This window comes from Schistocerca americana, chromosome 2 (assembly GCF_021461395.2).
Source record: "Schistocerca americana isolate TAMUIC-IGC-003095 chromosome 2, iqSchAmer2.1, whole genome shotgun sequence".
In the NCBI taxonomy this organism is placed as follows: domain Eukaryota; kingdom Metazoa; phylum Arthropoda; class Insecta; order Orthoptera; family Acrididae; genus Schistocerca; species Schistocerca americana.
Window position 1 is genome coordinate 1097994339 of NC_060120.1, and position 24646 is coordinate 1098018984.

Here is a 24646-nt window from a genome sequence, read left to right on the forward strand (position 1 = left end):
ACTGGACAAGTCAGCCATAATTGAGCACGGCCTGGTAAATGGATTATTGGGATTCCGTTATCAAGGCAGCAGCAGGGATTAGCATAAATACCAACCATTTTAACAAAGACCAGGGGTACACACTAAGTGTGGGCAGAGGGGCAGGTTTCAAAAGAAAGCAAAGATAGGTGCTTGGAGATTGTAGGGATGTGGGAGTGGCAGTTTCAAATATAGTGACTGCCTCTCATGCCACGTGGTGTCACTGGTCCCATTGCTGTCTGGTGTTCTTGTGAGTCATCCAACTCGCTTTCCACGCACGCATCACTTCAGCTGTCTCTGATTGGCACCATGTGCTCCAAACATGCCTATACAAGCAGAAAACCATGGCAGATCCAGCAGTTAGTGGATTTTGTTCCTGGCAACAATGACCGAGATAACCAGATGTGTGTGTGTGTGTGTGTGTGTGTGTGTGTGTGTGTGTGTGTGTCACGACACCTCCTACTAAACCAGTCGAGTGATTCCAACCAAACTTGGTAAGCATCACATGTCATTTAGTGTCAGACAACAATCACTGTGAGGGTAAGAAACTCCTAGCCTAACTTCATTCAGGAGATATGACATCATAAACAATGACGTGTCAAAACCTGGTGAAATCAAGCACCACATTTAAAAGTAATACTTCTGTGCTACTTACAGTATTCACAACAAAATTCACAGACAGTATCCACATATGCAACTAAATGCACCTACATAAGTATATCATGGCGCCATATGTAGTTCAGGGGATATAATGTCGTAAACACTGAAACATGTGAAAAACTGTTGCATTGGGCATTACATTTAAATTACTACTTCTTTTCTACTAACTCTATTCACAACACAGTTTACAGACAATATCAACATTTGCCGCTGAATGTATTTACATAATTATATCATCGTATCACACACAGATCAGGAGAAATGACATCGTAAACACTGAGATACCCGGAAAATTGCCCATCATGCATGGAGTTTTAACATATTTATTCTTTACTATAAAACACCCATATAGTCATGTCAGATGAAAGAAAAGCCTGACACTGGCAGTGCTTTTGACAGCATCCAACTGTGAAGTGTGAATGGCTGTAGGTGAAAACAGTAATAATCAATAGAATTATGAAGAGGCATTTCCATAGAGATATTTACAAAATTGTAGTATAGACATGCGAAATAGCTGCACTCAGCATACAGAAACTGTCTGGTATCATGTTTCGTAATTTGGATACTGTACTTGTACACATTTCTACATTAGGCATATTTCTTTCCACAACTGTTTCATAATATTAAAGTTATTTCATGAATATATGGAAATGAAATTTTTTTCAATACTTCACTACAAATACGGTTCATTTTTTGTTTTTGTTTCTAATACAAAATTGGCAAAATGAATACCCAGGCAATGTCTGTTTTCTTGGTATATATAAAAACAGGGTTTATTTGGCGCCACATTATGCCAGTGGGGTCCTACAACCTCACCCAGCTGAAACTGATACTGAACGACAAGCCATCCGGCACATGATCTAGTCACTTTAGGCTTTTCATGAGAATACAGATGTTTTCTTGATGGTAACTGAGAACTCTTCCAGATATATCATGAACTTTGATGAATGCTCACAATATTTTGTTAAATCTCTTCTGTGTGTCAGGTTTGTGATTTGATGCTACAAACATGGTAAATAAATAAATTTTCTCACTTCCATTCCTGTGTTTCGTTTCCCTGCTGGGTACTTAAAGCACTTCATCCCACTTCTCTCTTCCCTTTTTCCTTCATTATCATCCTTCCCCAACTTGTGGAAGCCATAGAGGTGCTTTGTGTTTTACAGTCTCAGTTTTATCTGTCATTATACATAACATAAATTGCAAATACTACATAAGTGAAATTATCAAAGAAATACATACATCTGCTTCATCTTTATCTTCCTTTAGTAATGCAACAAGTGCTTCAACCTGTTCGACACTTTCAGTCATTTCTTCCATTGTCAGTATTGGAGGATCTTTCTTCTTGAACACTTCTAAGTCTTTTGCATGTATCAGCAACCTGTATGAAATAAAATTATCTAGAATAAGACATCTTATACAATTATACAATAAAATATCATACACACTTTTAATTTGTTTTATCTATGTCTTTGAATACCCAGAGAAAATATCTTTCATGCATAAGTTTAGCAGTATGAAGGTTTCCTAAATTATTGGCTATAGCCTCATTCTCAATAGACATTTTAAATTCTATGCTTCGAAGTATCCATGATTTCATGTAACATGTAGAAGAGTGCCATTATATGGATTTAAGAGATTTGAGAGATAACAACAATATGGGTGAGAAAAATGTGGATTTTTCAAAATACTGAGGATAATATTGTAAAATAGATCCAATATTTGAATTATAACATTCTTGATGTGTCATTGATGTTTTGTCTTCTCCTCCAGTAATACAAAATTTTAATACAAAATTGGGCAAAAACTAAAGAAAAAACACTCAATGAGAAAGTTTGGGTACAATAATAAAAATGACACTAGTACAACATGTATTCACTTAACATATTCATACACAAGACAAAAATTAGAAAAATAAGTTGCCAAGGACCAACTGGAACTAAAAATATAAAAAAAACCTATACTTTATCGAAAACACAGCAGCTATGTAGGGTGTGAGTGTTCTACAACACCTTAGAATTTCAAGGGAATATTTGCCAGTACGAAGCAGAGTAATCACACAAAAAAGCTAGAAATTCAATCATTTTATTTCTATATGCAGTGTGATCCACAAATTCCCTCATGAAGAAGAGCACTAAGGAATGTGGCACTCATCAGCTGTGCGGCTATGACAAGTGCAAATCTACTCAAACTGTGGAACTTTTCAGGCAGGAAATCAGATATGTAGATTAAGAAAATTAATATAAGAACAGGGAAGTATACCAGATTAAATTAAAGAACAACTTCAGCATCTTCAAAAATGGAACTTATACGAGGTGTGATTGGAAAGTTTTAAGAATGAGCTTGTAATTGTACAATGGTGGTACTTAAATGCTACTGTGATGCATCTCCTTCAAAATAGTCCTCTTCTGACTGAACACACTGACTCCAACAGTGTTTCCACTTTTGGAAACTTTCCTGGAAATTTTTTTTTCCTGAAATGTGTTAAGGATGCTCTCCATATTTGCCTGGGTGTCTTCAACAGAGTCAAATTGCTTCCCTTTCAGTGAAACTTTTAGTTTAGGAAACAAGTAGAAGTCCACAGGGGCCACACCAGGGGAATAGAATGGTTGTGGAAGCACAGGGATTTTGAATTTGGTCAAAAATTCAAAGATGGAGAAGGCATGATGAGCTGGAGCATTGTCTTGGAGTAGCAACCAACTCCTATCTTTCCACAATGCATGCCTTTCCTTCCACACCATTTCGTGCAGACACTCAAGGACACATTTGTAATATTCCTGGTTAATTTTCTGTCCTCCAGGGTAAATTCAGGATGCACAACAGCAGTAGAATCGAAAAAAATCACTAACATTGTCTTCACCTTCGACCAACTTTGCCGTGATTTTTTCGGTCGTGGTGAACCTGGAGTCTTCCACAGTGCAGACGGCACTTTGGTTTCAGGATCATATCCATATACCCACATTTTTGTCACCTGTAATTACCCTATTTAACAAATATGGTTCATTTTTAGTCCGATTAATCAGTTCTTGGCACACTTCAAGTCAGTATTGTCTCTGGTCACTTGACAACACTTTTGTAATGAATTTTGTGGACACTCAATGCTTGTTCAGATCTTCAGTTAAATTGGCTGAACTACATAGAAACTTAAATTAAGTTCATCAGCCATCTCCCTAATTGTAAGTCTACGATCAGAGCACACTAAGTTGCAAACTTTCACAACATTTTCATTCGTTTTTGAGGTGGAAGGACAGACGGACCGTGGTTCATCCTAAAATGATTCGCGGGCATTGTTAAATCTGTTGAACCAGGCAAAAAGTTTGACTGCCTCATACAATTACCTCCAAAAGCTGTTTTTAATAGTTCGTAAGTCTCAGAACCTGATTTCCCCGTTTTAAAACAAAACTCGTTGCTCCATTTTTATGTACATTTTCACGCAGACAAAACCTGTCAACAAGCCCTAACAGACCCACACTCAATCAGCTGCCCCAATGAACTGAATAAAGGAAATGCAGTTTCCTGTCAGAAGGTGTTCAAGGACAAGGCAATGACTCACTCCCCACCCTCTGTGTACCTGCCAGCCAAACCAGTAAGCAGTAGTGGATTCATTCTTAAAACTTTCCAATCACACCTCCAATGTAAACAAAATGGCCTATTATTTAACAAAGATAATACTTGCACAAATAACAAAAGGTGTTGTATGCACAAAGAATGTGAAAGAAATTTTCAATGGATCAAGGTTAATACTGAAGGGCACATGATGGTTTAAGGGAGATAATAGTAATGGAAGGACAGCAGAAAATTCTGAATTAAATGAAACCATCTGGAGCAAAGTTTAAATGAATAACAACTGAAAAATAAGAGTATAAACAAAATGAATGTAGTATAAACAAAATGAATGTAGTGAAGTTATCAACTTTTATCAGTTGAAATGGCAGATGGTATTGTAGATAAGAAAAGGGAGAAAACTGTACAACCATTGAAAGATTCCTTTAAATGTTCACCTTGTTCAGAGAAATTAATTACTGACAAAGGCATTTAATGATGAAAATAATGACATTCACAAATGAAACTTGTAAAACTGTTTACAGTTTGTCTGAGGAAGAAGACAATTCCTCAGAATTGAACAGTGCTGTGTTACTTTCACAGTGGAAACAAGTCCATATTGAACAGCACTGGGTTAGTTTCACACTGGAAACCAAATCCATAAAATGATTGACATTATTTACAACTGTTAGCAAGAATATAACCAAAAGCTTCACACACACACACACACACACACACACACACACACACACACACACTAGTCTATGCTCGTCCATGTAATGCATCACAGTAAATTATTTCACAACAAAAGGTACACACAAAACCTTAAATACCAATTTCTCTTTCAGTGTCCTTGCCATAAAGTATTAGATATACACTGAATCAGTATACACATAGAAGAAAGCATCAGGATCCAATCAAGATGAAACAAGCGAAGATCATGGATACAGAAGAAGGCCTCTCTAACAAACAAATCCATGGCATGGCAATGGGCACCAGCATGGCACCATCCTATGCCAACTAATTTATGGGCCATCTACAGGAATTCTTCCTAACCACTCAGAATCCCAAACTGCTCACCTGGTTCAGATTACAGAAGAAAGTGTTCATAGGGAAGCAGCTACAACAACTGCAGCAGCACGTAGAACAACACAACTATGATCAGAGAAAACAGAAACAGCAAGAGTGGCACAAAAACAACTGCACAATCAGTTGATACAACTGTCTACTTGCTGCTAGAGCAAGACCCACCATCAAGAAGTGAGGATTTTTAGTGGCCACTGATGAAGACAGCACCTCCATAGCACAGCACAGAAGTGCCCTTCAGATCAAAGTCAAAAGAAAGCAGACACTGAAGAAGGTAAGTGACAAGTCTAATATGCCAAGCAGAAGCCCTAAGTTTGTAATGGCCCATCAAAATATCCTATCACTGTAAAACAAATCAAAGAGCTAGAAGTATTTTTGTCAGATCAATTAAAATAAGTATCTGTTACGCGCTTAAGTGAACTTGGTTAACTGATGAGATGTTAACAATTACAAATATCCTGTGCTTTGTCATGACATCTTATTTTTGTGGAAAACTGTCTACTCATGGAGAAAGACATATATTTTTGAAAGATGGTAACAACTATTGCTGTTTAAAATCTTTGTAAAAGTTAGGAAAAGAAAGTAATTTTGAAATTTCTGCTGTAGAATGAACCTCAATGAAAAAATCATGTTCATCTACAGAAGTGCAAATTAAAATATAAAAATATTTTTTAATAAACTTGGGAAGGTAGTTGCGACAATTTCAGAGATGCTAACAAATCAGTTATAATTTGAAAAAAGTTTCTAAAGATAGAGATGATTTTATGGCATTATTTCCAACATACAACATGCTCTCTATTACAAATTATCCCACCCCAGTCACAATTGTTTCCAGTACCACAAATGATATGGTATTGACAAAAATGGAAAGTTATGAATACTCAGCTAGAAATATCAACACAGGTTTCAGTGACCACTATGCACAGCTTCTTGAAATATCTTCAACATTGGGTTTAACTAAGCAAACAGAAAGAGTGAAAACAGGAACCTTCAGCAATCAACACACTAAGGACTTTAGGAATCTACTAAGGAAAGATACATGGATTGATGTGTATAGATGTGAAAGCACAGATGAAAAGTTCAAGACATTTGTGGATGTGCTCTTACATTATTCCCCATTAAAAAGCAGACAAGCAAACTTGTCTGCTTAAGACAAAAAACTGCTGATTGACAACAGATATAAGAAACTTCCTGGCAGATTAAAACTGTGTGCCCGACCGAGACTCGAACTCGGGACCTTTGCCTTTCGCGGGCAAGTGCTCTACCAACTGAGCTTCTCAAGCACGACTCACGCCCGGTACTCACAGCTTTACTTCTGCCAGTTATCTCGTCTCCTACCTTCCAAACTTTACAGAAGCTCTCCTGCGAACCTTGCAGAACTAGCACTCCTGAAACAAAGGATATTGCGGAGACATGGCTTAGCCACAGCCTGGGGGATGTTTCCAGAATGAGATTTTCGCTCTGCAGCGAAGTGTGCGCTGATATGAAACTTCCTGGCAGATTAAAACTGTGTGCCCGACCGAGACTCGAACTCAGGACCTTTGCCTTTCGCGGGCAAGTGCTCTACCAACTGAGCTACCGAAGCACGACTCACGCCCGGTACTCACAGCTTTACTTCTGCCAGTTATCTCGTCTCCTACCTTCCAAACTTTACAGAAGCTCTCCTGCGAACCTTGCAGAACTAGCGCTCCTGAAAGAAAGGATATTGCGGAGACATGGCTTAGCCACAGCCTGGGGGATGTTTGCAGAATGAGATTTTCACTCTGCAGCGGAGTGTGCGCTGATATGAAACTTCCTGGCAGATTAAAACTGTGTGCCCGACCGAGACTCAAACTCGGGACCTTTGCCTTTCGCGGACAAGTGCTCTACCAACCGAGCTACCGAAGCACGACTCACGCCCGGTACTCACAGAGATAACTGGCAGAGTTCGAGTCTCGGTTGGGCACACAATTTTAATCTGCCAGGAAGTTTCATATCAGCGCACACTCCGCTGCAGAGTGAAAATCTCATTCTGAAAACATCCCCCAGGCTGTGGCTAAGCCTTGTCTCCGCAATATCCTTTCTTTCAGGAGTGCTAGTTCTGCAAGGTTCGCAGGAGAGCTTCTATAAAGTTTGGAAGGTAGGAGATGAGATAACTGGCAGAAGTAAAGCTGCAGAGCGAAAATCTCATTCTGGAAACATCCCCCAGGCTGTGGCTAAGCCATGTCTCCGCAATATCCTTTCTTTCAGGAGTGCTAGTTCTGCAAGGTTCGCAGGAGAGCTTCTGTAAAGTTTGGAAGGTAGGAGATGAGATAACTGGCAGAAGTAAAGCTGTGAGTACAGGGCGTGAGTCGTGCTTCGGTAGCTCAGTCTGTAGAGCACTTGCCCGCGAAAGGCAAAGGTCCCGAGTTCGAGTCTCGGTCGGGCACACAGTTTTAATCTGCCAGGAAGTTTCATATCAGCGCACTCTCTGCTGCAGAGTGAAAATCTCATTCTGGAGATATAAGAAAGTCATGCGCTGAAAAGCAAAGAATATATGACATCTCCAAGCTTCCTGTAGTATCTAATGGGAACTCCATGCATATTTGAAAACATATAAAATTGGTGTGAATGGGAATGATATCCTTCATTTAAGCATGGTGCAAAATTCTGAATTTTTTCCTGTTCTCTGCTTCTCACCTATCCCACTTCCCACTCCCTCTGACCCCCCCCCCCCCCCCCCCACCTTCTTCCAAACCACCCAACTGCACTTTTCTACCCTGTGCCCACCAGAGTACTGCATGCTCCAAAACCACCATTTACCTTCCCCCACTGTTACCCTACTAAGATACCCCAGCCTACCACCAGATTGTTTTGCTCCTCAGACACAGTTGCTCACTGTCTGGCCCTAGTGGCCAGACAGTGGTCACATGTATGCAAGTTGTGTTTGTGTGAATTTGTGCTAGTTGTCTTATGTTACAAAAAGGCCTCTTGGCCAAAAGCTCAATAGGTATAGCAGTCTTTTTGTTGTGTCAGTCAACATCTCCTCTATATGATCAGTCCCAACCTTTTCTTTTCATAATATTGTCATACTTATTTTAGCAATATAAGTGAAAAAATTATTAGTCACTGAAATCAAACCTTTCACTAAAATTGTCAGGTATCATCTGAAAACACCAACATAAATCCTTCTTCAATCTTTCTCTTTCCACCAACACAGAAAGATCTCCTTTAAAAATGAACCACTCCACTGGAAGATGTAGCATCCAAACAATCTTACCAAAATGTGTAGACTTATAGCTAAACCGTTAGCCCATATTTGTAACAGATCATTTGAAATTAGAATTTTTCCATCATGCCTAAAAAGTGCCAAGTTCAAACCACTAATTCATAAAAGGCAAAAAGGATGAAGTGGTTAACTACATGCTCATTGCTCTGCTATCTATATTCTCAAAATTCACAAAAAAAAGAAAAAAAATCAAGAGAAATAGTAGATTTCCTGGAAAAGCAAAATGCTTTCGGGAAGGATCAATCAACTAATATAGCAATTTTTGAACTTTTACATCAATTGCTTCAATAATAGTGAAAATGTCATTGGAATATGCCTAGAGCTCTCTAACGCTTTCAGTATCACAAATACCCTAAACTACTGCCTTGGCACAACAACACAGGAATCAGAGGAACAACAAAGTAACCCTTAATGTGAAAAAGACTAATAACATAAACTTCTATATAAAGAAACAACCGAATATGACAAAACTTAAAGTTGAAAATGAAACCATAGAGTGTGCAGTATGTTGATCAACAATTAAAATGGAATGAACATATTAGGATGCTTGGGAAAAAAAATTAGCACAGCATGCTATGCCTTATGAGTATTACTCACTGTGTGCAATTGTTCATGCCAGAGAATGACATACTTTGCACACAGGCATTCTATAATAAGCTATGGCATAACATTCTGGGGTGCAAATGCCCAAAATGTGAAATACGTGTTCAGATTGCAAAAACGAGCTATCAGAATAATGAGCAAGAGTCACAAAAGAGCACACTGAAGTGAGCTATTTAAAAAATGGGGTATTCTGACAGTCCCAAGTGAATATATCCTGCAAACTACAGTTTTTATTCAAAAAAATAAGGAGCAACATTTAGCAAGCAGCTGCATACATGATCACCAAACCAGAGACAGTAATTGCTTGTACCTACACAGAATGAATAAAACTAAAACCCAAATCACTATGTTTTACCAAGGTGTCAAGATATACAATAAATTGCCAAAAGAAATGAAAAACATAAAGGAACTCTGTAAATTTAAAGCATTCCTTAAAGAATATTTATTAACAAATAGTTTTTACTTGATTAGAGAATACATGCAGCATGAAATTGGCATAAATAAATAAACAGGTTAATCAATTATAAAGTGGACATTCTAGATTGAAATTTACCCATACAAGTACTAGAGGAGTCGTGTGATCTATTCCTTTTGATTGAAGCAGGTTCTTCTGCATTATGTAATTCAATGATAAATTGTGTGTGTAATACACATATATATATTATGAATTGATTACATATAGCTTGTATTTCATTATCTTATGAGACAAAATAATGTACATATGTATGTATAATGACGACATCCATACAAAGTAATTTGTTTACGGATGGATGAATAAATAAATAAATAAATAAATCCAACAACTGGATAAGGTCAAATGTATGCAGGCCAATGCAAATGGTTGAAGTGCACCACCAGAGTTTCAACAAATTAACTCAGCATTAATCAAAGCATGAAGCCAATAACAGCAGACTGCCACAAGGCTCAGTGCCTGGACCTCTTATTTTTTTCTGTTATACGAGAATTTGACAAAAAGAAGGGACCGGTTGGTAGGACATGTTTTGAGGCATCAAGGGATCACAAATTTAGCATTAGAGGGCAGTGTGGAGGGTAAAAATCGTAGAGGGAGACCAAGAGATGAATACACTAAGCAGATTCAGAAGGATGTAGGTTGCAGTAGGTACTGGGAGATGAAAAAGCTTGCACAGGATAGAGTAGCATGGAGAGCTGCATCAAACCAGTCTCAGGACTGAAGACCACAACAACAACAATGAGAATGATTTGAAAAAAATTCTGAGAAAATACCATTCAGTTTGCTGTGTGCTATTCGGCCTGAGTTTTAGTCAATAAGAAAGAAATGGAAATTCTCTAGAAGTCTACAACAGAGATAATTAAAAATACTGAAAACTGCCTCAACCACAAGTTGGTAGCAAATTCAAGTAAGAGGGCACAAAATTTTTGAAATGTGAAAATAGGTGAGCAAACTGTTGAAATTCAGATATCTGATAAGGAGCTTTGGAGTGTAGATAACGCAAAAGTCTTAGGTTTATGGCTCCAAAATAATCTTAAATGGGGACACACATTGAAAAAGTGTATAAGAAATTAAGGACTGCATGTTATTTAATAAGAGCATTAGAAGGATGCTGCAACAAAGATTGTCTGAAAACCACATACTTTGGCCATATATACTTATCACTCGCAACTAAAATATGGAATAATTTTCTAGGATCTCTCTTCTCTCAGCTGAAAGCTCTTTTGGCTACAAAAAAGGTTTGGAAGAACAAAGAAAGATGTAAAATGGAACAAAAGCTGTAGACCAATCTTTGAAAAGCTGGAAATCTTCCTACTTCCATCTATTCATGTGTATGGGGGGAAAATACTACACTTCATCCATGTAATGCTACACAAAAACAAAATTTTCCTACAGTCAATAAACACCAGCCTAAATAAAGAAGGAACCCTACATTGTGAGAAAGTTATTTATAATAAGCTTTCCACAGAAATTAAATCAATTCATATCTGACAAAGTTCATGTTAGCTCTAAGGCATATTTGACTCATCACTGTTTCTATAGCCTGCTTGAGATTCTGCAGGAAGTACACTAAATATTTGTGTCAGTACATTAGTGATGTATTATATAAATGGTTGTAGCCCTAAAGTACCTTAATGATCTACCATTCAGACGTTACTGTAACACAAATATCAATCTACCTCTGCAGCATATGTTCTTTCTAGTTTTACAGTCTGTTCTCTCACCTCTTGTACATTATATATATGCTGTACATTACACTTTAATGCACATTTAATGTCAAATACCATAATTAATGTAAATTTAAACCATCCATTATATTTTTTTATACACTGACTTATCCTACACTAGAACGTGCAATTTGTGTACTACATGACTACATCTACATCTACATCCATACTCCGCAAGCCACCTGACCAAGCCACCTGGACCAATAAAGATCCGATCTAAGCTAATTTGTATATAGCATATTCATCTAACCTAATTTGTTTATAACATATTCATGATTTGGACTGAGGGTTAGAACACCCTATCCACATTCCTCCAGAATCTCAACACCTTTTCCCCCATTCACTTCACCTGATCCTTGAAACCCAATAAGCCCCCTCAAGGATGCCTACATCAGTACCTCTGTCCCACACCAAACCTGCCAACCATTCCATACCACGAAGTCCCGTCCACATAGCCTAGCAATCTGTGGCCATCATTTCTGTAGTGATGAATTCAAAATTTTCCAAGGGTCTCACCGAGGCCTTCACTGACTGAAATTACCCTCTCAATCTAGTACAGAAACAGATCTCCTGTGGCTTGTCTCTCCAGCCATCTACTACCTCTGTTGTGTACATAGTTCCGCGTAGTCAGCACGTACACAACTTTCCCACTAGAGTGCGCCCCGCTAAGCACAACAGCGCAGGCACAGCGCTCGTCCATCTCCGCACTACGAGATGGCGCTGTCTTAGAGACAGACCAAATTCTGCTTCCGCCGATCCGCGTATTAATATGTAACGCAGCCAATGAGATTGCTGCTAATGTAGAACCTTTTCTTCTCGCAAATCACACTCGCGCAGTGATACCTGATCGCACGAGGTATTATAACGAGTGTACAGACCTCCGATTAGTAAGTCTGCATTAGTCTGTACCAGTCTATAGTCAAGTTTCAGTCTGCGGCTAACAAGATTATCATATTCTTGTACATAGCCATGAAAAGAAGTGTATAGACACTTTGCCAAGTATCAGACATATGTGAGAATAAGATTAACATACCAAGACCAAAGGAACTTCAGATTGTCAATTGTAAACAGCTTCCAGAATCAAGTTAAGTTATTTCTATGCTTTTTATTATTTTAATAAATGTGTGTGAAAATTAATCAAGTTCTGTTTAAAGTTGGTCACCGTCAATCTGCTACTCTAAGCGAGCTAGTGGAATTTCTATCATCTGACCTAATGGCAGAAGATAAACACGCCACAATAAGACCACGAGACATATTGCTGCCACTCGCCTACCCCGTTAGAGCGACAAGTCAAATGGTGTGTGTACTGAAGGTCTTACAGTACGCACACCACAACCTCCCACATACCTATCATACCAACCTCCCACATACCTATCATACCAACCTCCCACATACCTATCATACAGGCACAAAGGAGGACTCCTCTCTCAGAACTATGCAGGACTGGAGCAACTGAATCACATTCTCTGCTGGGATTTACACTATGAGTCACATTCTCTGCTGGGATTTAGACTATCTTTCATCAGGCCCCAAAAATGAGGCATAACCAACCCACAATCCTTCCCACCCCTCCCACAGAGATAAATGCCATGCACTAAACCTTGCAATATCCTTTGTTTACCATTTCTTCTGTTTTGGTATGTATGCTTGGGTTGATTACAATACTAGTGTCATCTGCAAAAAGAACTAATTCAGCTAGTTGCATATTGGAATGGAAAATCATTAACTTGTACTGGGTGAGGAACAGTAGTGGACCTAAGATTGAGCATTGGGGACCCATATGTGATTCCCAACCCAGGACAGAACTGTGTCCCCCGACTCTTTAGGTTGAATTACTAAGAACAACTTTCTGCATTCTTTTGGTTACATATGGTATTACCCATTGGTACATGTCAGCAGTGACATCTCTCTTATCACCTTTCTTCATGAGGGGTCCAAGTTACTATTTAAGTATATGTTGTCAATAATATACTGCAATATTGATAATAGAGTTTATAAATCACTAAGGGGGTACAAACATATTTTAATTAACAAGTGCTTAACCTTGTCCTTAAAAAGACATCCAGGGATTTGCTCTATATTATTTGGCAACCTGTTACAGAACTGCCTTTCAGCAGTAAGTGGATTATGACTTGTAACCCATTTATTAGTCAGTATCCTATGTCCTACATTATGTAAGCCGCATTCTGAAAAACTGTATAATTACCTTTTGTAATAATCTGAAGTTTTGCAAACTGCCCCACCACCTTTACATAGTTTTGCAAAATTAAAACTTCTGCTACAACATAAGTTAAAGAAACTTTAATTAAAACTGGAGTAGCCAAGATGTTCACATTATTTGAGTGAAACAAATAAAAATGAAGAAAAAGTTACATGCAATTTGTGGCTGCCCTACAATATCAAGGCCTAATGGTTACCATTCCACTGCAGGCAAATGCCTGCACTTTCTAAAGAAGTTTTGATGCCACATCCACCCCTGTGTAATAAAGCTGGTTTCTGGAGTCATGCCCGATTAAAATATATAAACAATCATTATTATATTGAATATATATTGCTTACTTTTCTTTTATGTTTTAAATTGTTATTTTACATTTTAAATAAATGTTTTTTCTTGTTTTTTTTTAAGTAACTGTTTCTCATATGTGAATTTTGTTAGTTAAAAATAGTAAGTGACTCATTATTATGATACAAAATGATTACAATAATGATAATCTGAAGAAAAATGCTTAAAACATAACATTTTACACACCAAGCACTTAAAGTGAATGAAATTCCTTCACACAAGACACACAATGGACAACACAATTTAAAACAAAATTGAATAATATTGTCAAATCATGGGCAATCCATGAAATATCCTTATTTGTACTAGCCATATTTCAGTATACTGGGAAACCTCAGTGAAAAGAATTGATAATGTAAGGGTGCAGCACTTAAATCTGGACAAATTTCAATTTGAATTTCCCACCATACCACAGTTCCACCAGTGGTCCGGACTGGCATTCTTGAAAGCCTTAGGCATCTAGTAATGAAACTCAGAAACTCAAAATGGCCAAGATGTTATGGACAAGTGCGGAGTACAAGCGAAGAGCCACACTTATCAAAAGTCTTCACGCTGGGCATTCACCCACTGAAATAGTTCGATTCTTCAGGTATCTGAGATCAACTTTTTACAATATTGTGGCCAAGTGTAATGCTTCTGAGAAGCCTGGGGAAGGTTCCTCCAGCCAGGCGAGGAAACCTCATTTGAGAAAACACATGTCACAGACTGCAGCAGTCACCGACAAGGCCCAGGTGCCACTTTTTAATTGACCTGTGGCATTCGCTGAGGAAATTCATGTCAATATTGAATGTCAGTGAGTTAAAAGCACATCTGATAGCAGTGGATGATCTCATGTGAGCCATTTAGTCAAAAACTGGGTCTCGGATAATATCGACATGTTCTGGTCAAAGGAGTTCTGGACCCTGTACAGCCAATAAGATGAGGCAACCTAGTGTCATACCTCTACACATCGCTGTCAAAGCAACATTCACGAATATGGCCAGTGCTGTTTTAAAGAGTGCTTGTGATCACTTCTGAACAAGATCGGAGGCAGTCATTGTGGCTGAAAGGAGTTACATTGAGTAATATTACTCTTGAAATATACCACTACTTACTCATTTTCATTTGTATTTTGTTTTAATAAATTTGTTTTCTAAAGAAATTTCATTTGTCCAGATTTAAATGCTGCACCCTGTAGTAGTGTCTGCAGCTTGATTAGATTGTTTCTCAAGTGGAGACTGACACAATAATCATTCAATATAACTACCTCTAAAAATCGACTCACAAATTTCTTCCAACATCAAAAGCTGTTTACGTGCAATGGCTGTACCTCTCTCATTGTGCCTTTTGGGATCAGCAAATGAACAAGTTCCTTGTTCTCAGGAACAGGGTTCAAAATGGTTTTTCCATACCGAATGCCCCAAAAATCTACCAGATTTTTCTCCCACACTGGGAAAGAAAACTTCTGTCAAATATCTCTTGACATGGCCATGGTCAGATATTAGTTTACCAGATTTCAATGACATCATAAGCACTTTTGGGGCTTCAAAAAGAGAACCTAAAATTTTTCTTCCAAATTCTACATTTGTTTCTTTTAAAACTATGAAAACGGGGTAAGCAATATGCCAGATGCAGAGACTCGGCTCGAATCGTGTAAGCGAAGTTCTCTTCATGGCACATTTGCGTGGGCTCTCACAAAGAGGATCTCAAACAGTCAAACAGCATACTTGCTGTCAGCAAATGCCAGTGTATTGAGGCGATTCATACAAATAAATACTGCTCAGTGCACTATCTGTAGAGAACAATCACTGTAACAAGTTCGCAATGGTGATTTCAGGACTTGTTTCATATATCATTAGCTGTTTGTAAAAACTCTTATTTGAATATTACAAAGGGTTTGCTTCATGTGGTAAAAGGCCCTATTAGCACCTCCAGAGGCTGGCCTTGTCTGGTAGCCGCAGCCAGCAGTCCACAGAATTTTGCCAACTAACAGTTTGTGTGGTACAGGTCCATACAGCTAGCACATCATGAATCTGTTGACAGCTGCATATGCCAGCGCCACCAGCAGACACAACCACCACTTGCTATTACTATGGAACTGTACATCACCACACAACTTCTGATCCTTGCAATACTTTTTAAGATCTCTCTCTCTCTCTCTCTCATGGAACTCCCTTTGGAATACTATGCAATGCATAGATTTCTGGGCTTGGCCATCTCCACATGATCTTCTCTTCTTCACAGTACCTTTATATGCCATTACTCACTGTACTTGCATTGTGGAATAAACTTGTTGGAAACCTGAGACCTTGTATTGCGTATGAAATACAGCTGCTTAGAAATAGGGAAACTGTCAAGTGTTTAGTTAAACCAGTTACTGTTTACTGAATGCTAATTGATGATTTCATCACAGTGCAACTATCTTAGAGGTCTATTAACTCATGGGAAATGGAAATGGAACTGTACGACACCATTGTAGCACTGACTTGTGAAACTACACCCCTGGAAATGGAAAAAAGAACACATTGACACCGGTGTGTCAGACCCACCATACTTGCTCCGGACACTGCGAGAGGGCTGTACAAGCAATGATCACACGCACGGCACAGCGGACACACCAGGAACCGCGGTGTTGGCCGTCGAATGGCGCTAGCTGCGCAGCATTTGTGCACCGCCGCCGTCCGTGTCAGCCAGTTTGCCGTGGCATACGGAGCTCCATCGCAGTCTTTAACACTGGTAGCATGCCGCGACAGCGTGGACGTGAACCGTATGTGCAGTTGACGGACTTTGAGTGAGGGCGTATAGTGGGCATGCGGGAGCCCGGGTGGACGTACCGCCGAATTGCTCAACACATGGGGCGTGAGGTCTCCACAGTACATCGATGTTGTCGCCAGTGGTCGGCGGAAGGTGCACGTGCCCGTCGACCTGGGACCGGACCGCAGCGACGCACGGATGCACGCCAAGACCGTAGGATCCTACACAGTGCCGTAGGGGACCGCACCGCCACTTCCCAGCAAATTAGGGACACTGTTGCTCCTGGGGTATCGGCGAGGACCATTCGCAACCGTCTCCATGAAGCTGGGCTACGGTCCCGCACACCGTTAGGCCGTCTTCCGCTCACGCCCCAACATCGTGCAGCCCGCCTCCAGTGGTGTCACGACAGGCGTGAATGGAGGGACGAATGGAGACGTGTTGTCTTCAGCGATGAGAGTCGCTTCTGCCTTGGTGCCAATGATGGTCGTATGCGTGTTTGGCGCCGTGCAGGTGAGCGCCACAATCAGGACTACATACGACCGAGGCACACAGGGCCAACACCCGGCATCATGGTGTGGGGAGCGATCTCCTACACTGGATGAAGCGTCGTCTCACGCGGTCTGCACGTCGAGCACGAACGCTGGTCCAACTGAGGTGCCAGGTGGAAATGGCATGGCAAGCTGTTCCACAGGACTACATACAGCATCTCTACGATCGTCTCCATGGGAGAATAGCAGCCTGCATTGCTGCGAAAGGTGGATATACACTGTACTAGTGCCGACATTGTGCATGCTCTGTTGCCTGTGTCTATGTGCCTGTGGTTCTGTCAGTGTGATCATGTGATGTATCTGATCCCAGGAATGTGTCAATAAAGCTTCCCCTTCCTGGGACAATGAATTCACGGTGTTCTTATTTCAATTTCCAGGAGTGTATTATACAGAAAGACAATGAGCTATGAGTTAATGGATCAGGCCTCCACGATGTAGCAATGGCTGAAGATGATTGTGTATCAGAAACACATGAGGAGTTCTTTATGCCAAGCAAAGCCCTTTCTTCAGAAGCTGGATTAAATTTTGAATATAAGAAATCTGCAGCTGAATTTTGGAACAACAGGAAGAAGGGGAAAGGTTTATTTGTTTTGCAAAATCAGTTGAATGGCGTAGCTGTATCACTGGGAAGAGTAGTTCTTCACAATGGTTCAAAACTTATTAGATTCTATGGATCATCAAATGGTTATCCATGATACTGATCTTCAAAAGTTGGCTCTGCAAATGAGAAGTAAAGTAAAGCTAAATAATTTCAAGACACACCCCAGATGGTTATTGCATTTTAGAAAGGCGCAACAAAATAACAAAGTTTATACCTAGTAACTATATAACCAAAAAGAACATCACCATGAGATCATGCTAAGGAGTACATCAGGTTACTGGAGGTTGAAAATTTGTGCAACTCTGATCACAGTGGATTAAACCTGGAGTTGCGCTCTGTTCAATGATTCTGTTTACAGTCCCTGCAGCTGGAAAATTGCTTGCTCTCTTCTCATAGTTTTAAAAGAAACCAAAGTTGAGACTGGACCTAGAATTCGTTTATCTCTTTTTTAAATGCCAAATGTTTTTCTTGTGGCACCAAAATCCAGTGAACTAACATCTGGCCATGTCAAAATATATTTGACAACATTTTCTTTCCCAGAGTAAGACAAATCTATGTATTATTGTTATACTCTTGGACGGCCAATGTTAAAGAACTGTTTCGAGTGTCACATCTGAGGACAAAAAACTTGTTTATCTGCTAATCCCAAAATGCTCAATATTGGTATGGCTGTTGAACACATACAGCTTCCACAGTTGATGGACTCTGCGAGACAATTTTCAGAGGTAGTTGTGATGAGAAACAATGTAATCAAGCTGCAAACACTAGTAAAATATCATTTCTTTTCACTATGGTTTTATAGTGTACTGAAATAGATTTTCCAGTGTACTGAGATATACCTGGTACAAAACAGGATAAACTTCCTTTACTTTACTTCTATGATCACAATTTTTTTTTCATCAGACTACCAGTTTCAGTCTATAATGACAGTCTTCAGATATGTTTTATAAGAACAGATCTGAAAATGGTCATTATACATCGAAACCGGTAGTCTGATAAATAACAAAAATATGTGACCATAGAAGTAAAGTAAAGGAAATTTATACTATATTTGGTCTATGTTTTATTGGCAACCATATCACAGCATGAAAACAGTATTTTAGAGTATTATCCATCACAATTTAAGGATGCTGCCAAATTCTGTTTTGAATTGTGCAGAATTACATAAAGGAATTTTGTTCATTTTATAAGCACAGTATAAAAAAAACATTTCTTTATAGACTATCACTAGTGTAATGATAATGTACCCTAATAATGAGTTATTTATTATTTTCAAATAACAAAAAAATCATTTGTGGCAAAAAAAAAAAAGAAAAAAAAAACCATATGCATGAATTTCAAATGTAAAATACGACGGTTGCCCAGAAAGTAAAGCACTGCAATTTTCTTTCTTCAACAATTCTTTATTGAACATAATAAGAATGACACACACAAAAGAATGGTGTTTCATCTACACAACCTATTCTTCCTCGTAATCTCCATCCTGTTCAATGGCCTTCCTCCAGTGCGAAACAGGGGTGTGTATGCCCTGTCGGTACCAATCCTTTTCCCGGTGGCGGAGCCAGAGCTTCACTGTGGTGAATCACCTCCTCATCATCCACAAAATTTCTTCCACGAATGGCATGCTTTAATGGCCCAAACAAGTGGAAGTCTGAGGGGGCTTGGTCAGACCTGTAGGGTGGATGGGGTAACACTGCCCAACCCTGTTTTGCGATGTGTTCATCAGTCCTCAGACTTGTGTGGATCTGAGCGTTATCATGTTGCAGCAAAACATCTCCTGGGTTGTTGTGGCGCAGAAGTCACTAGAAGCGTGTCTTGAGTTTTGTTAATGTTTTGACATGAATTAGTTGTACTGCCTCTTGGCATCACATCAATAAAAATCACATCTTCACAGTCCCAGAACACGGTGATCATAACCTTACCAGCACAAGAAGCTGCTTTGAATTTTTTCTTCTGTGGGGAGTGGGAATGGCATCCTTCCATCAACTGTTGTTTTGTTTTGGGCTCAAAATGGTGGTGCATTTCTTTCTGGTTAACTCTTGTAATTTAAAACATAAAACAAAAATAAGTAAAACAAATATTTAGAATAATATAGAATGTTTAGATGTGTTAATTATGTATGTTGACAATATTCCAACAGCACATTGAGTACAAATTATTTTCCAAAAATGGCACTTCAGAAACCGGCTTTGTTACACATGGATGGATGTGGTATAAAAGCCTCTTTAATTTATGTTCTAACAAAAGTTTTCATTTCGGAAAATTAATTGATGGAGGTGAGGTAGTTTTCAATATTTCACATTATTGCAAAAATTGGTTAAATAGTTTTCAAGAATGTTAATTACATTTCACCTTTTATATGAAACATGTTTCATATTTCATGGCTTCAAAGATATGTCCTCTATACAGAATAAATTTTTGAGGTGAATTTTACTTCCTAAAAGTGAAATTGTGAAAAAACTATTGCATTTCTTGATCACTCTTACATACCAACCATGTTTCATCAAAATTGTTTATATACATCTGGGAATGTTCCCTTGTACACGAGGTAATCTGGGAATGCTCCCTTGTACGTGAGGTAATTTTCTTGAAGAACTGTTACTAATGACCATAAAACTCTTGATGACATATTCTGGTGAATTCTAAACTGCCAATGAAATAGATATCTAAAAAGAGAAACTATGTATTACGATACACTGACTCATTCACATTGTTCAATTCTACATTCCTCAATCCTGCCACATGAAGTAAATGCTTATAACTGATGTACTGCATTTCTAGTAACAACACTATTATATGACTGTAATACAACTTTTGGTTTTGACTCTTCGTCCACAACCAGAAGTGAAGATACAAAACACCTAAAATAAATCACACTTACTTGGCTTCCAGCTCAGCTGTCTTAGCACGAAGAGCAGTTTCTACCTCTTCGCGACGGTGAGCCAGCCTCGTCAGACTTAGTTCTAAAACTGACTCCATATCATCAGGCCAAAGGAATACTCGCCCATTTAAGTCAATGTCATCCACTAAAAAAAGAACACACTGTAGCAAAATTCAAAAACACTGTGCCTTCATTTAGTACAATACAATAAAATGAACAATTGTGACTAAACAAGCTATAAAATAACTAAAGTAGGAAGAATTTACACAATGAATACTTAGTAACAAGTCCTGTGAAAGTCTCATTCAATATTTCAAGAAATTTCATTGATCTCTTAGAAGTAAATTCAATGGAATTTCTAATGAATTAATGTAACAACGATGAAATATTGTTCGTGAGGAAACTTATCGTTTTAAAATCCATAACTACAAACCATTAAATCTCAATATCAAAATTCAATGGAAGAAGTTTTTTATAATGTTAGGTAGATGTTGCTGAGAATTATACAGAGTGTCCCACTATAAAGAGACCCCACAAACAAACATTTGCTTATATTAAAGCATTTGCATAAAAATCAGGAAATGAAACAAAATGAAAATGTCATACCTCATCCATGGGGAAATTAAGGTGAATGACAAAAGGTACTGGAGGTGACCACCATTGGCTTGTAAACACAGTTGAACACGATGCTGCAGATGTTCGAATGTTGCTGCCAAAACCTCTTCCTAAATTTCACAGATGATGATGTCTCATAGATCTTCCAAGTTGTGTGTAGACCTGGCCTTTCTCAGCCACACCAGAGGAACAAATCAGGTGGTGTTAAATCAGGTTACCTTGGGGGCTACAGTCCTTTCGAAATTACTATGCCATGGAAAAAACATCCGACCTCAGCCACAGTCAATCAAGACATATGGCATGAGGCACCACCCTGTTGGTACCAGGCAAGGAAAAGTTCCCATAGTCCAACCGGTTCACAAATTCCCAAAACTTCTATATGTCAATCCTTTTGGCAGGAGGTATCTAGGATGACAGCCATTTACTACTGTGACAAAAAATAAAAACACTTACAGCTGTCTTTATGATTTTGTTTTATTTTGTTGCTACCAGTTTCAACGCTTCATAGCATCATCTTCAGGCTCTTTTTGATGTGATACAGGTTGATATGATCCCCGTGCATTACCCACCAGTAGCCAGGATTACTAGATACGCAGATAATGTGTCAGCACTCCAACCATCAACTGCCAGTTGGCAGTAGACTCGAAAAAAATTGTTCTAATTATATGACATCGTGATATTGCACAGAACAAGCCAATCTTTTGTGAATGGTGGGGGTTGCTTGACCTGTGCAGGTGGAGTTTTATTACGCCACAAATGTGTATTCTGAGAGTTTACATAGCCAGAGAGGTGGAACCACGTGTACTGCAATATTCCTGACCACTGGACAATAAATTTCTGAAACCAAGGGCAAAATGTAATGTGTTTGTCTTTGTCATTGACATTCAGTTCCTGAACAACTGTAAACCTGTATGGATCCATACAGGCTTTCATCGTAGCTCTGTGAGATACGGTCCATGACATTCCACATTCTTGAATGACATTCCACATTCCCGAGATAAACACTGAACAGACTTTGAAGGAGAGGCCAACAATCATTGTTTTACATCAGTGACTTTTCTTCCGATAATGGTAGCCATCCCCCACCGCAAAGACCCCGCCACGGAGATCCGACACTGTTCCACTGCTCTCCGTCTTGTTTACTAACTTTTGTATGCAGCATTTAGAGGGTGCATGCTGGTCACCAAACCGTTCAACACCCATTCACTGACATGTCTTAATAGAACCAGTAATCCTATGCCGTTTCACAAGAAACATGTAGAATAGTGATACATTGTCACTAAACATAGAACAATGAGGTCCAGCCACAGCGACATGCACAAACATAGTGTTCCATAGAACAATGGTGGAGAGTGCAGTGTTGCCATGTCAAATGTCACAAATTGCACAATGCAATTTCAGCGGAATTGCTACATGTGTTAGTGAGGTCTCTTTCAAGTGGGTCACTATGTCTGTGGGTACAAAGAAAACACTGTCTGCACTTTAAAAGTGAAGAATCAAATAATAAAGTAGAATATTATTATCGCTTTTCTAGACAGCAGTCATACAGTGTAAACTAACAGAGTGTCACCGTATGCCACAAATGAGAAGACTAAAGAGGTATCAATTTATCTTAAAACTGGCTCACAATAAATATTTAGTGATGCTACAATGAAGGTACAGTTTTCTATTTAGGAACTGGAGCAATATTTTCTCAGAGGTGCTTTGCAGAGTTACAAGACTAAATACCATTCTGACTATAGATACCATTTGAAGGAAGAGTTACCTTTATAATGGTTCGACACAAAGAATCTTGGCTGCCTGTTAGAGAATCATAATACTGCACTATGAGTATTTCTAACAATATAAGGGCAAGTCATGTACTTTCAAATCAACACTACAAAAGCATTCTTGTATACATAATGAATTGAGTATTAACAAAAAATAAGGAATAAGAAGAAGACATAATCAGGCAGTATCTGTATTAGCAAAGCAAAACACCAGTAATAAGAAACAGACAAAAGAAAGTACATATATTTTCCACTAGATTACAACCGAAGCCCAAAACCTTGCCACAATGGTAACGTCGGGCCCTGTCAGACCACCGAAGTTAAGCACTGTTGGCCTCGGTTAGCACTCGGATGCGACACTGTTCGGTTCTGCCGAGTACTGTCAGCGAGCGGGGTGCACTCGGCCCTTGCGAGAGGAGCTACTTGACTGAGAAGTAGTGGCACCAGTCACCAAAACTGACAATAGCTGGGACAGCAATGTGTTGGCCATGCACCCCTCCATATGCACATCTGATGGTGCCTAAGGGCTGAGGGTGACACTGCGGCTGGTTGGTACCATTGGGCCTTCGAGGCCTTGTTGGATAGTGTTTATATTGTTTGATGACCCCAGATTCCTCATTTTCTATGAGAAGTAAAAACAAAATCTTAACTGTGTTTGTAGTGTATTTGTAAAAGTACCTTTGAAATTATAAAATAGTCAAACAAAGAAATATGTAAAACGTACAAATGTGTAAGTACAGTACCCAAATTATGAAACATGATCCCAGACAGTTTCTGTATGATGGGTGCACACGCTTCACGTGTCTATAACGCTATTTTGTAAACTCCGTCATGGCAACATCTCTTCAGAGGTCTATAGTTGCAGCTTTTCACTTCACAGTTGAAAGCTGTCAAAAGAACTGCCAGGTGTCAGGGACTGCAATGACTGTATGAGTGTCTTAGCAGTAAAGAATAACTGCATTAAAACTACATGCATGATGTGGCATTTTTTCATACGTCTCAGTGTTTATAATGATATCTCCTGATCTATGAGTCATACAATGATATATTTGTGTAGGTGCGTTCAGCAGTATATGTGGGTACTGTCTGCAAAATGTGTTGTAAATACAGTTACTAGAAAAGAAGTAATAAATTTAAATGTCATGAACAATGCAGTAGTTTCTTTATGCATCTCAGTGTTCATGCTCTCCTGAACCATATGTGGTACTTTTGTAGGTGTATTTAGTGGCACATGTGAATACTGCCTGAGAAATTTGTTGTGAATACAGAAAGCTGCACAGAAGTAATACATTTAAACACCATGCATGATGCAGCCGTTTTCATGCATCTAATTCAATCCAATTAAATTCTTTATGATGTCATATCTCCTGAGGGATTTTATGGTAGGTAGTTGTTAATTATGTCGGGTGATGCTGAGGGAATTAGATTAGGAAATGAGACACTTAAAGTAGTAAAGGAGTTTTGCTACTTGGGGAGCAAAATAACTGATGATGGTCGAAGTAGAGAGGATATAAAATGTAGATTGGCAATGGCAAGGAAAGCGTTTCTGAAGAAGAGAAATTTGTTAACATCAAGCATAGATT

At 38.9% G+C, this 24646-nt stretch overlaps 1 protein-coding gene across 1 annotated transcript in view; it reads right to left on the minus strand.

The window, feature by feature from the left end:
- LOC124594696 (dynein axonemal heavy chain 3) overlaps positions 1 to 24646 on the minus strand; it is a 1186267-nt gene that overhangs the window by 1016254 nt on the left and 145367 nt on the right. The window contains exons 11-12 of the mRNA XM_047133063.1: positions 20680 to 20824; positions 1918 to 2056 (exon numbers count right to left, since the gene is read on the minus strand). Coding sequence (XP_046989019.1) covers positions 1918 to 2056; positions 20680 to 20824 — 284 coding nt within the window. The remainder of the gene's footprint in view (positions 1 to 1917; positions 2057 to 20679; positions 20825 to 24646) is intronic.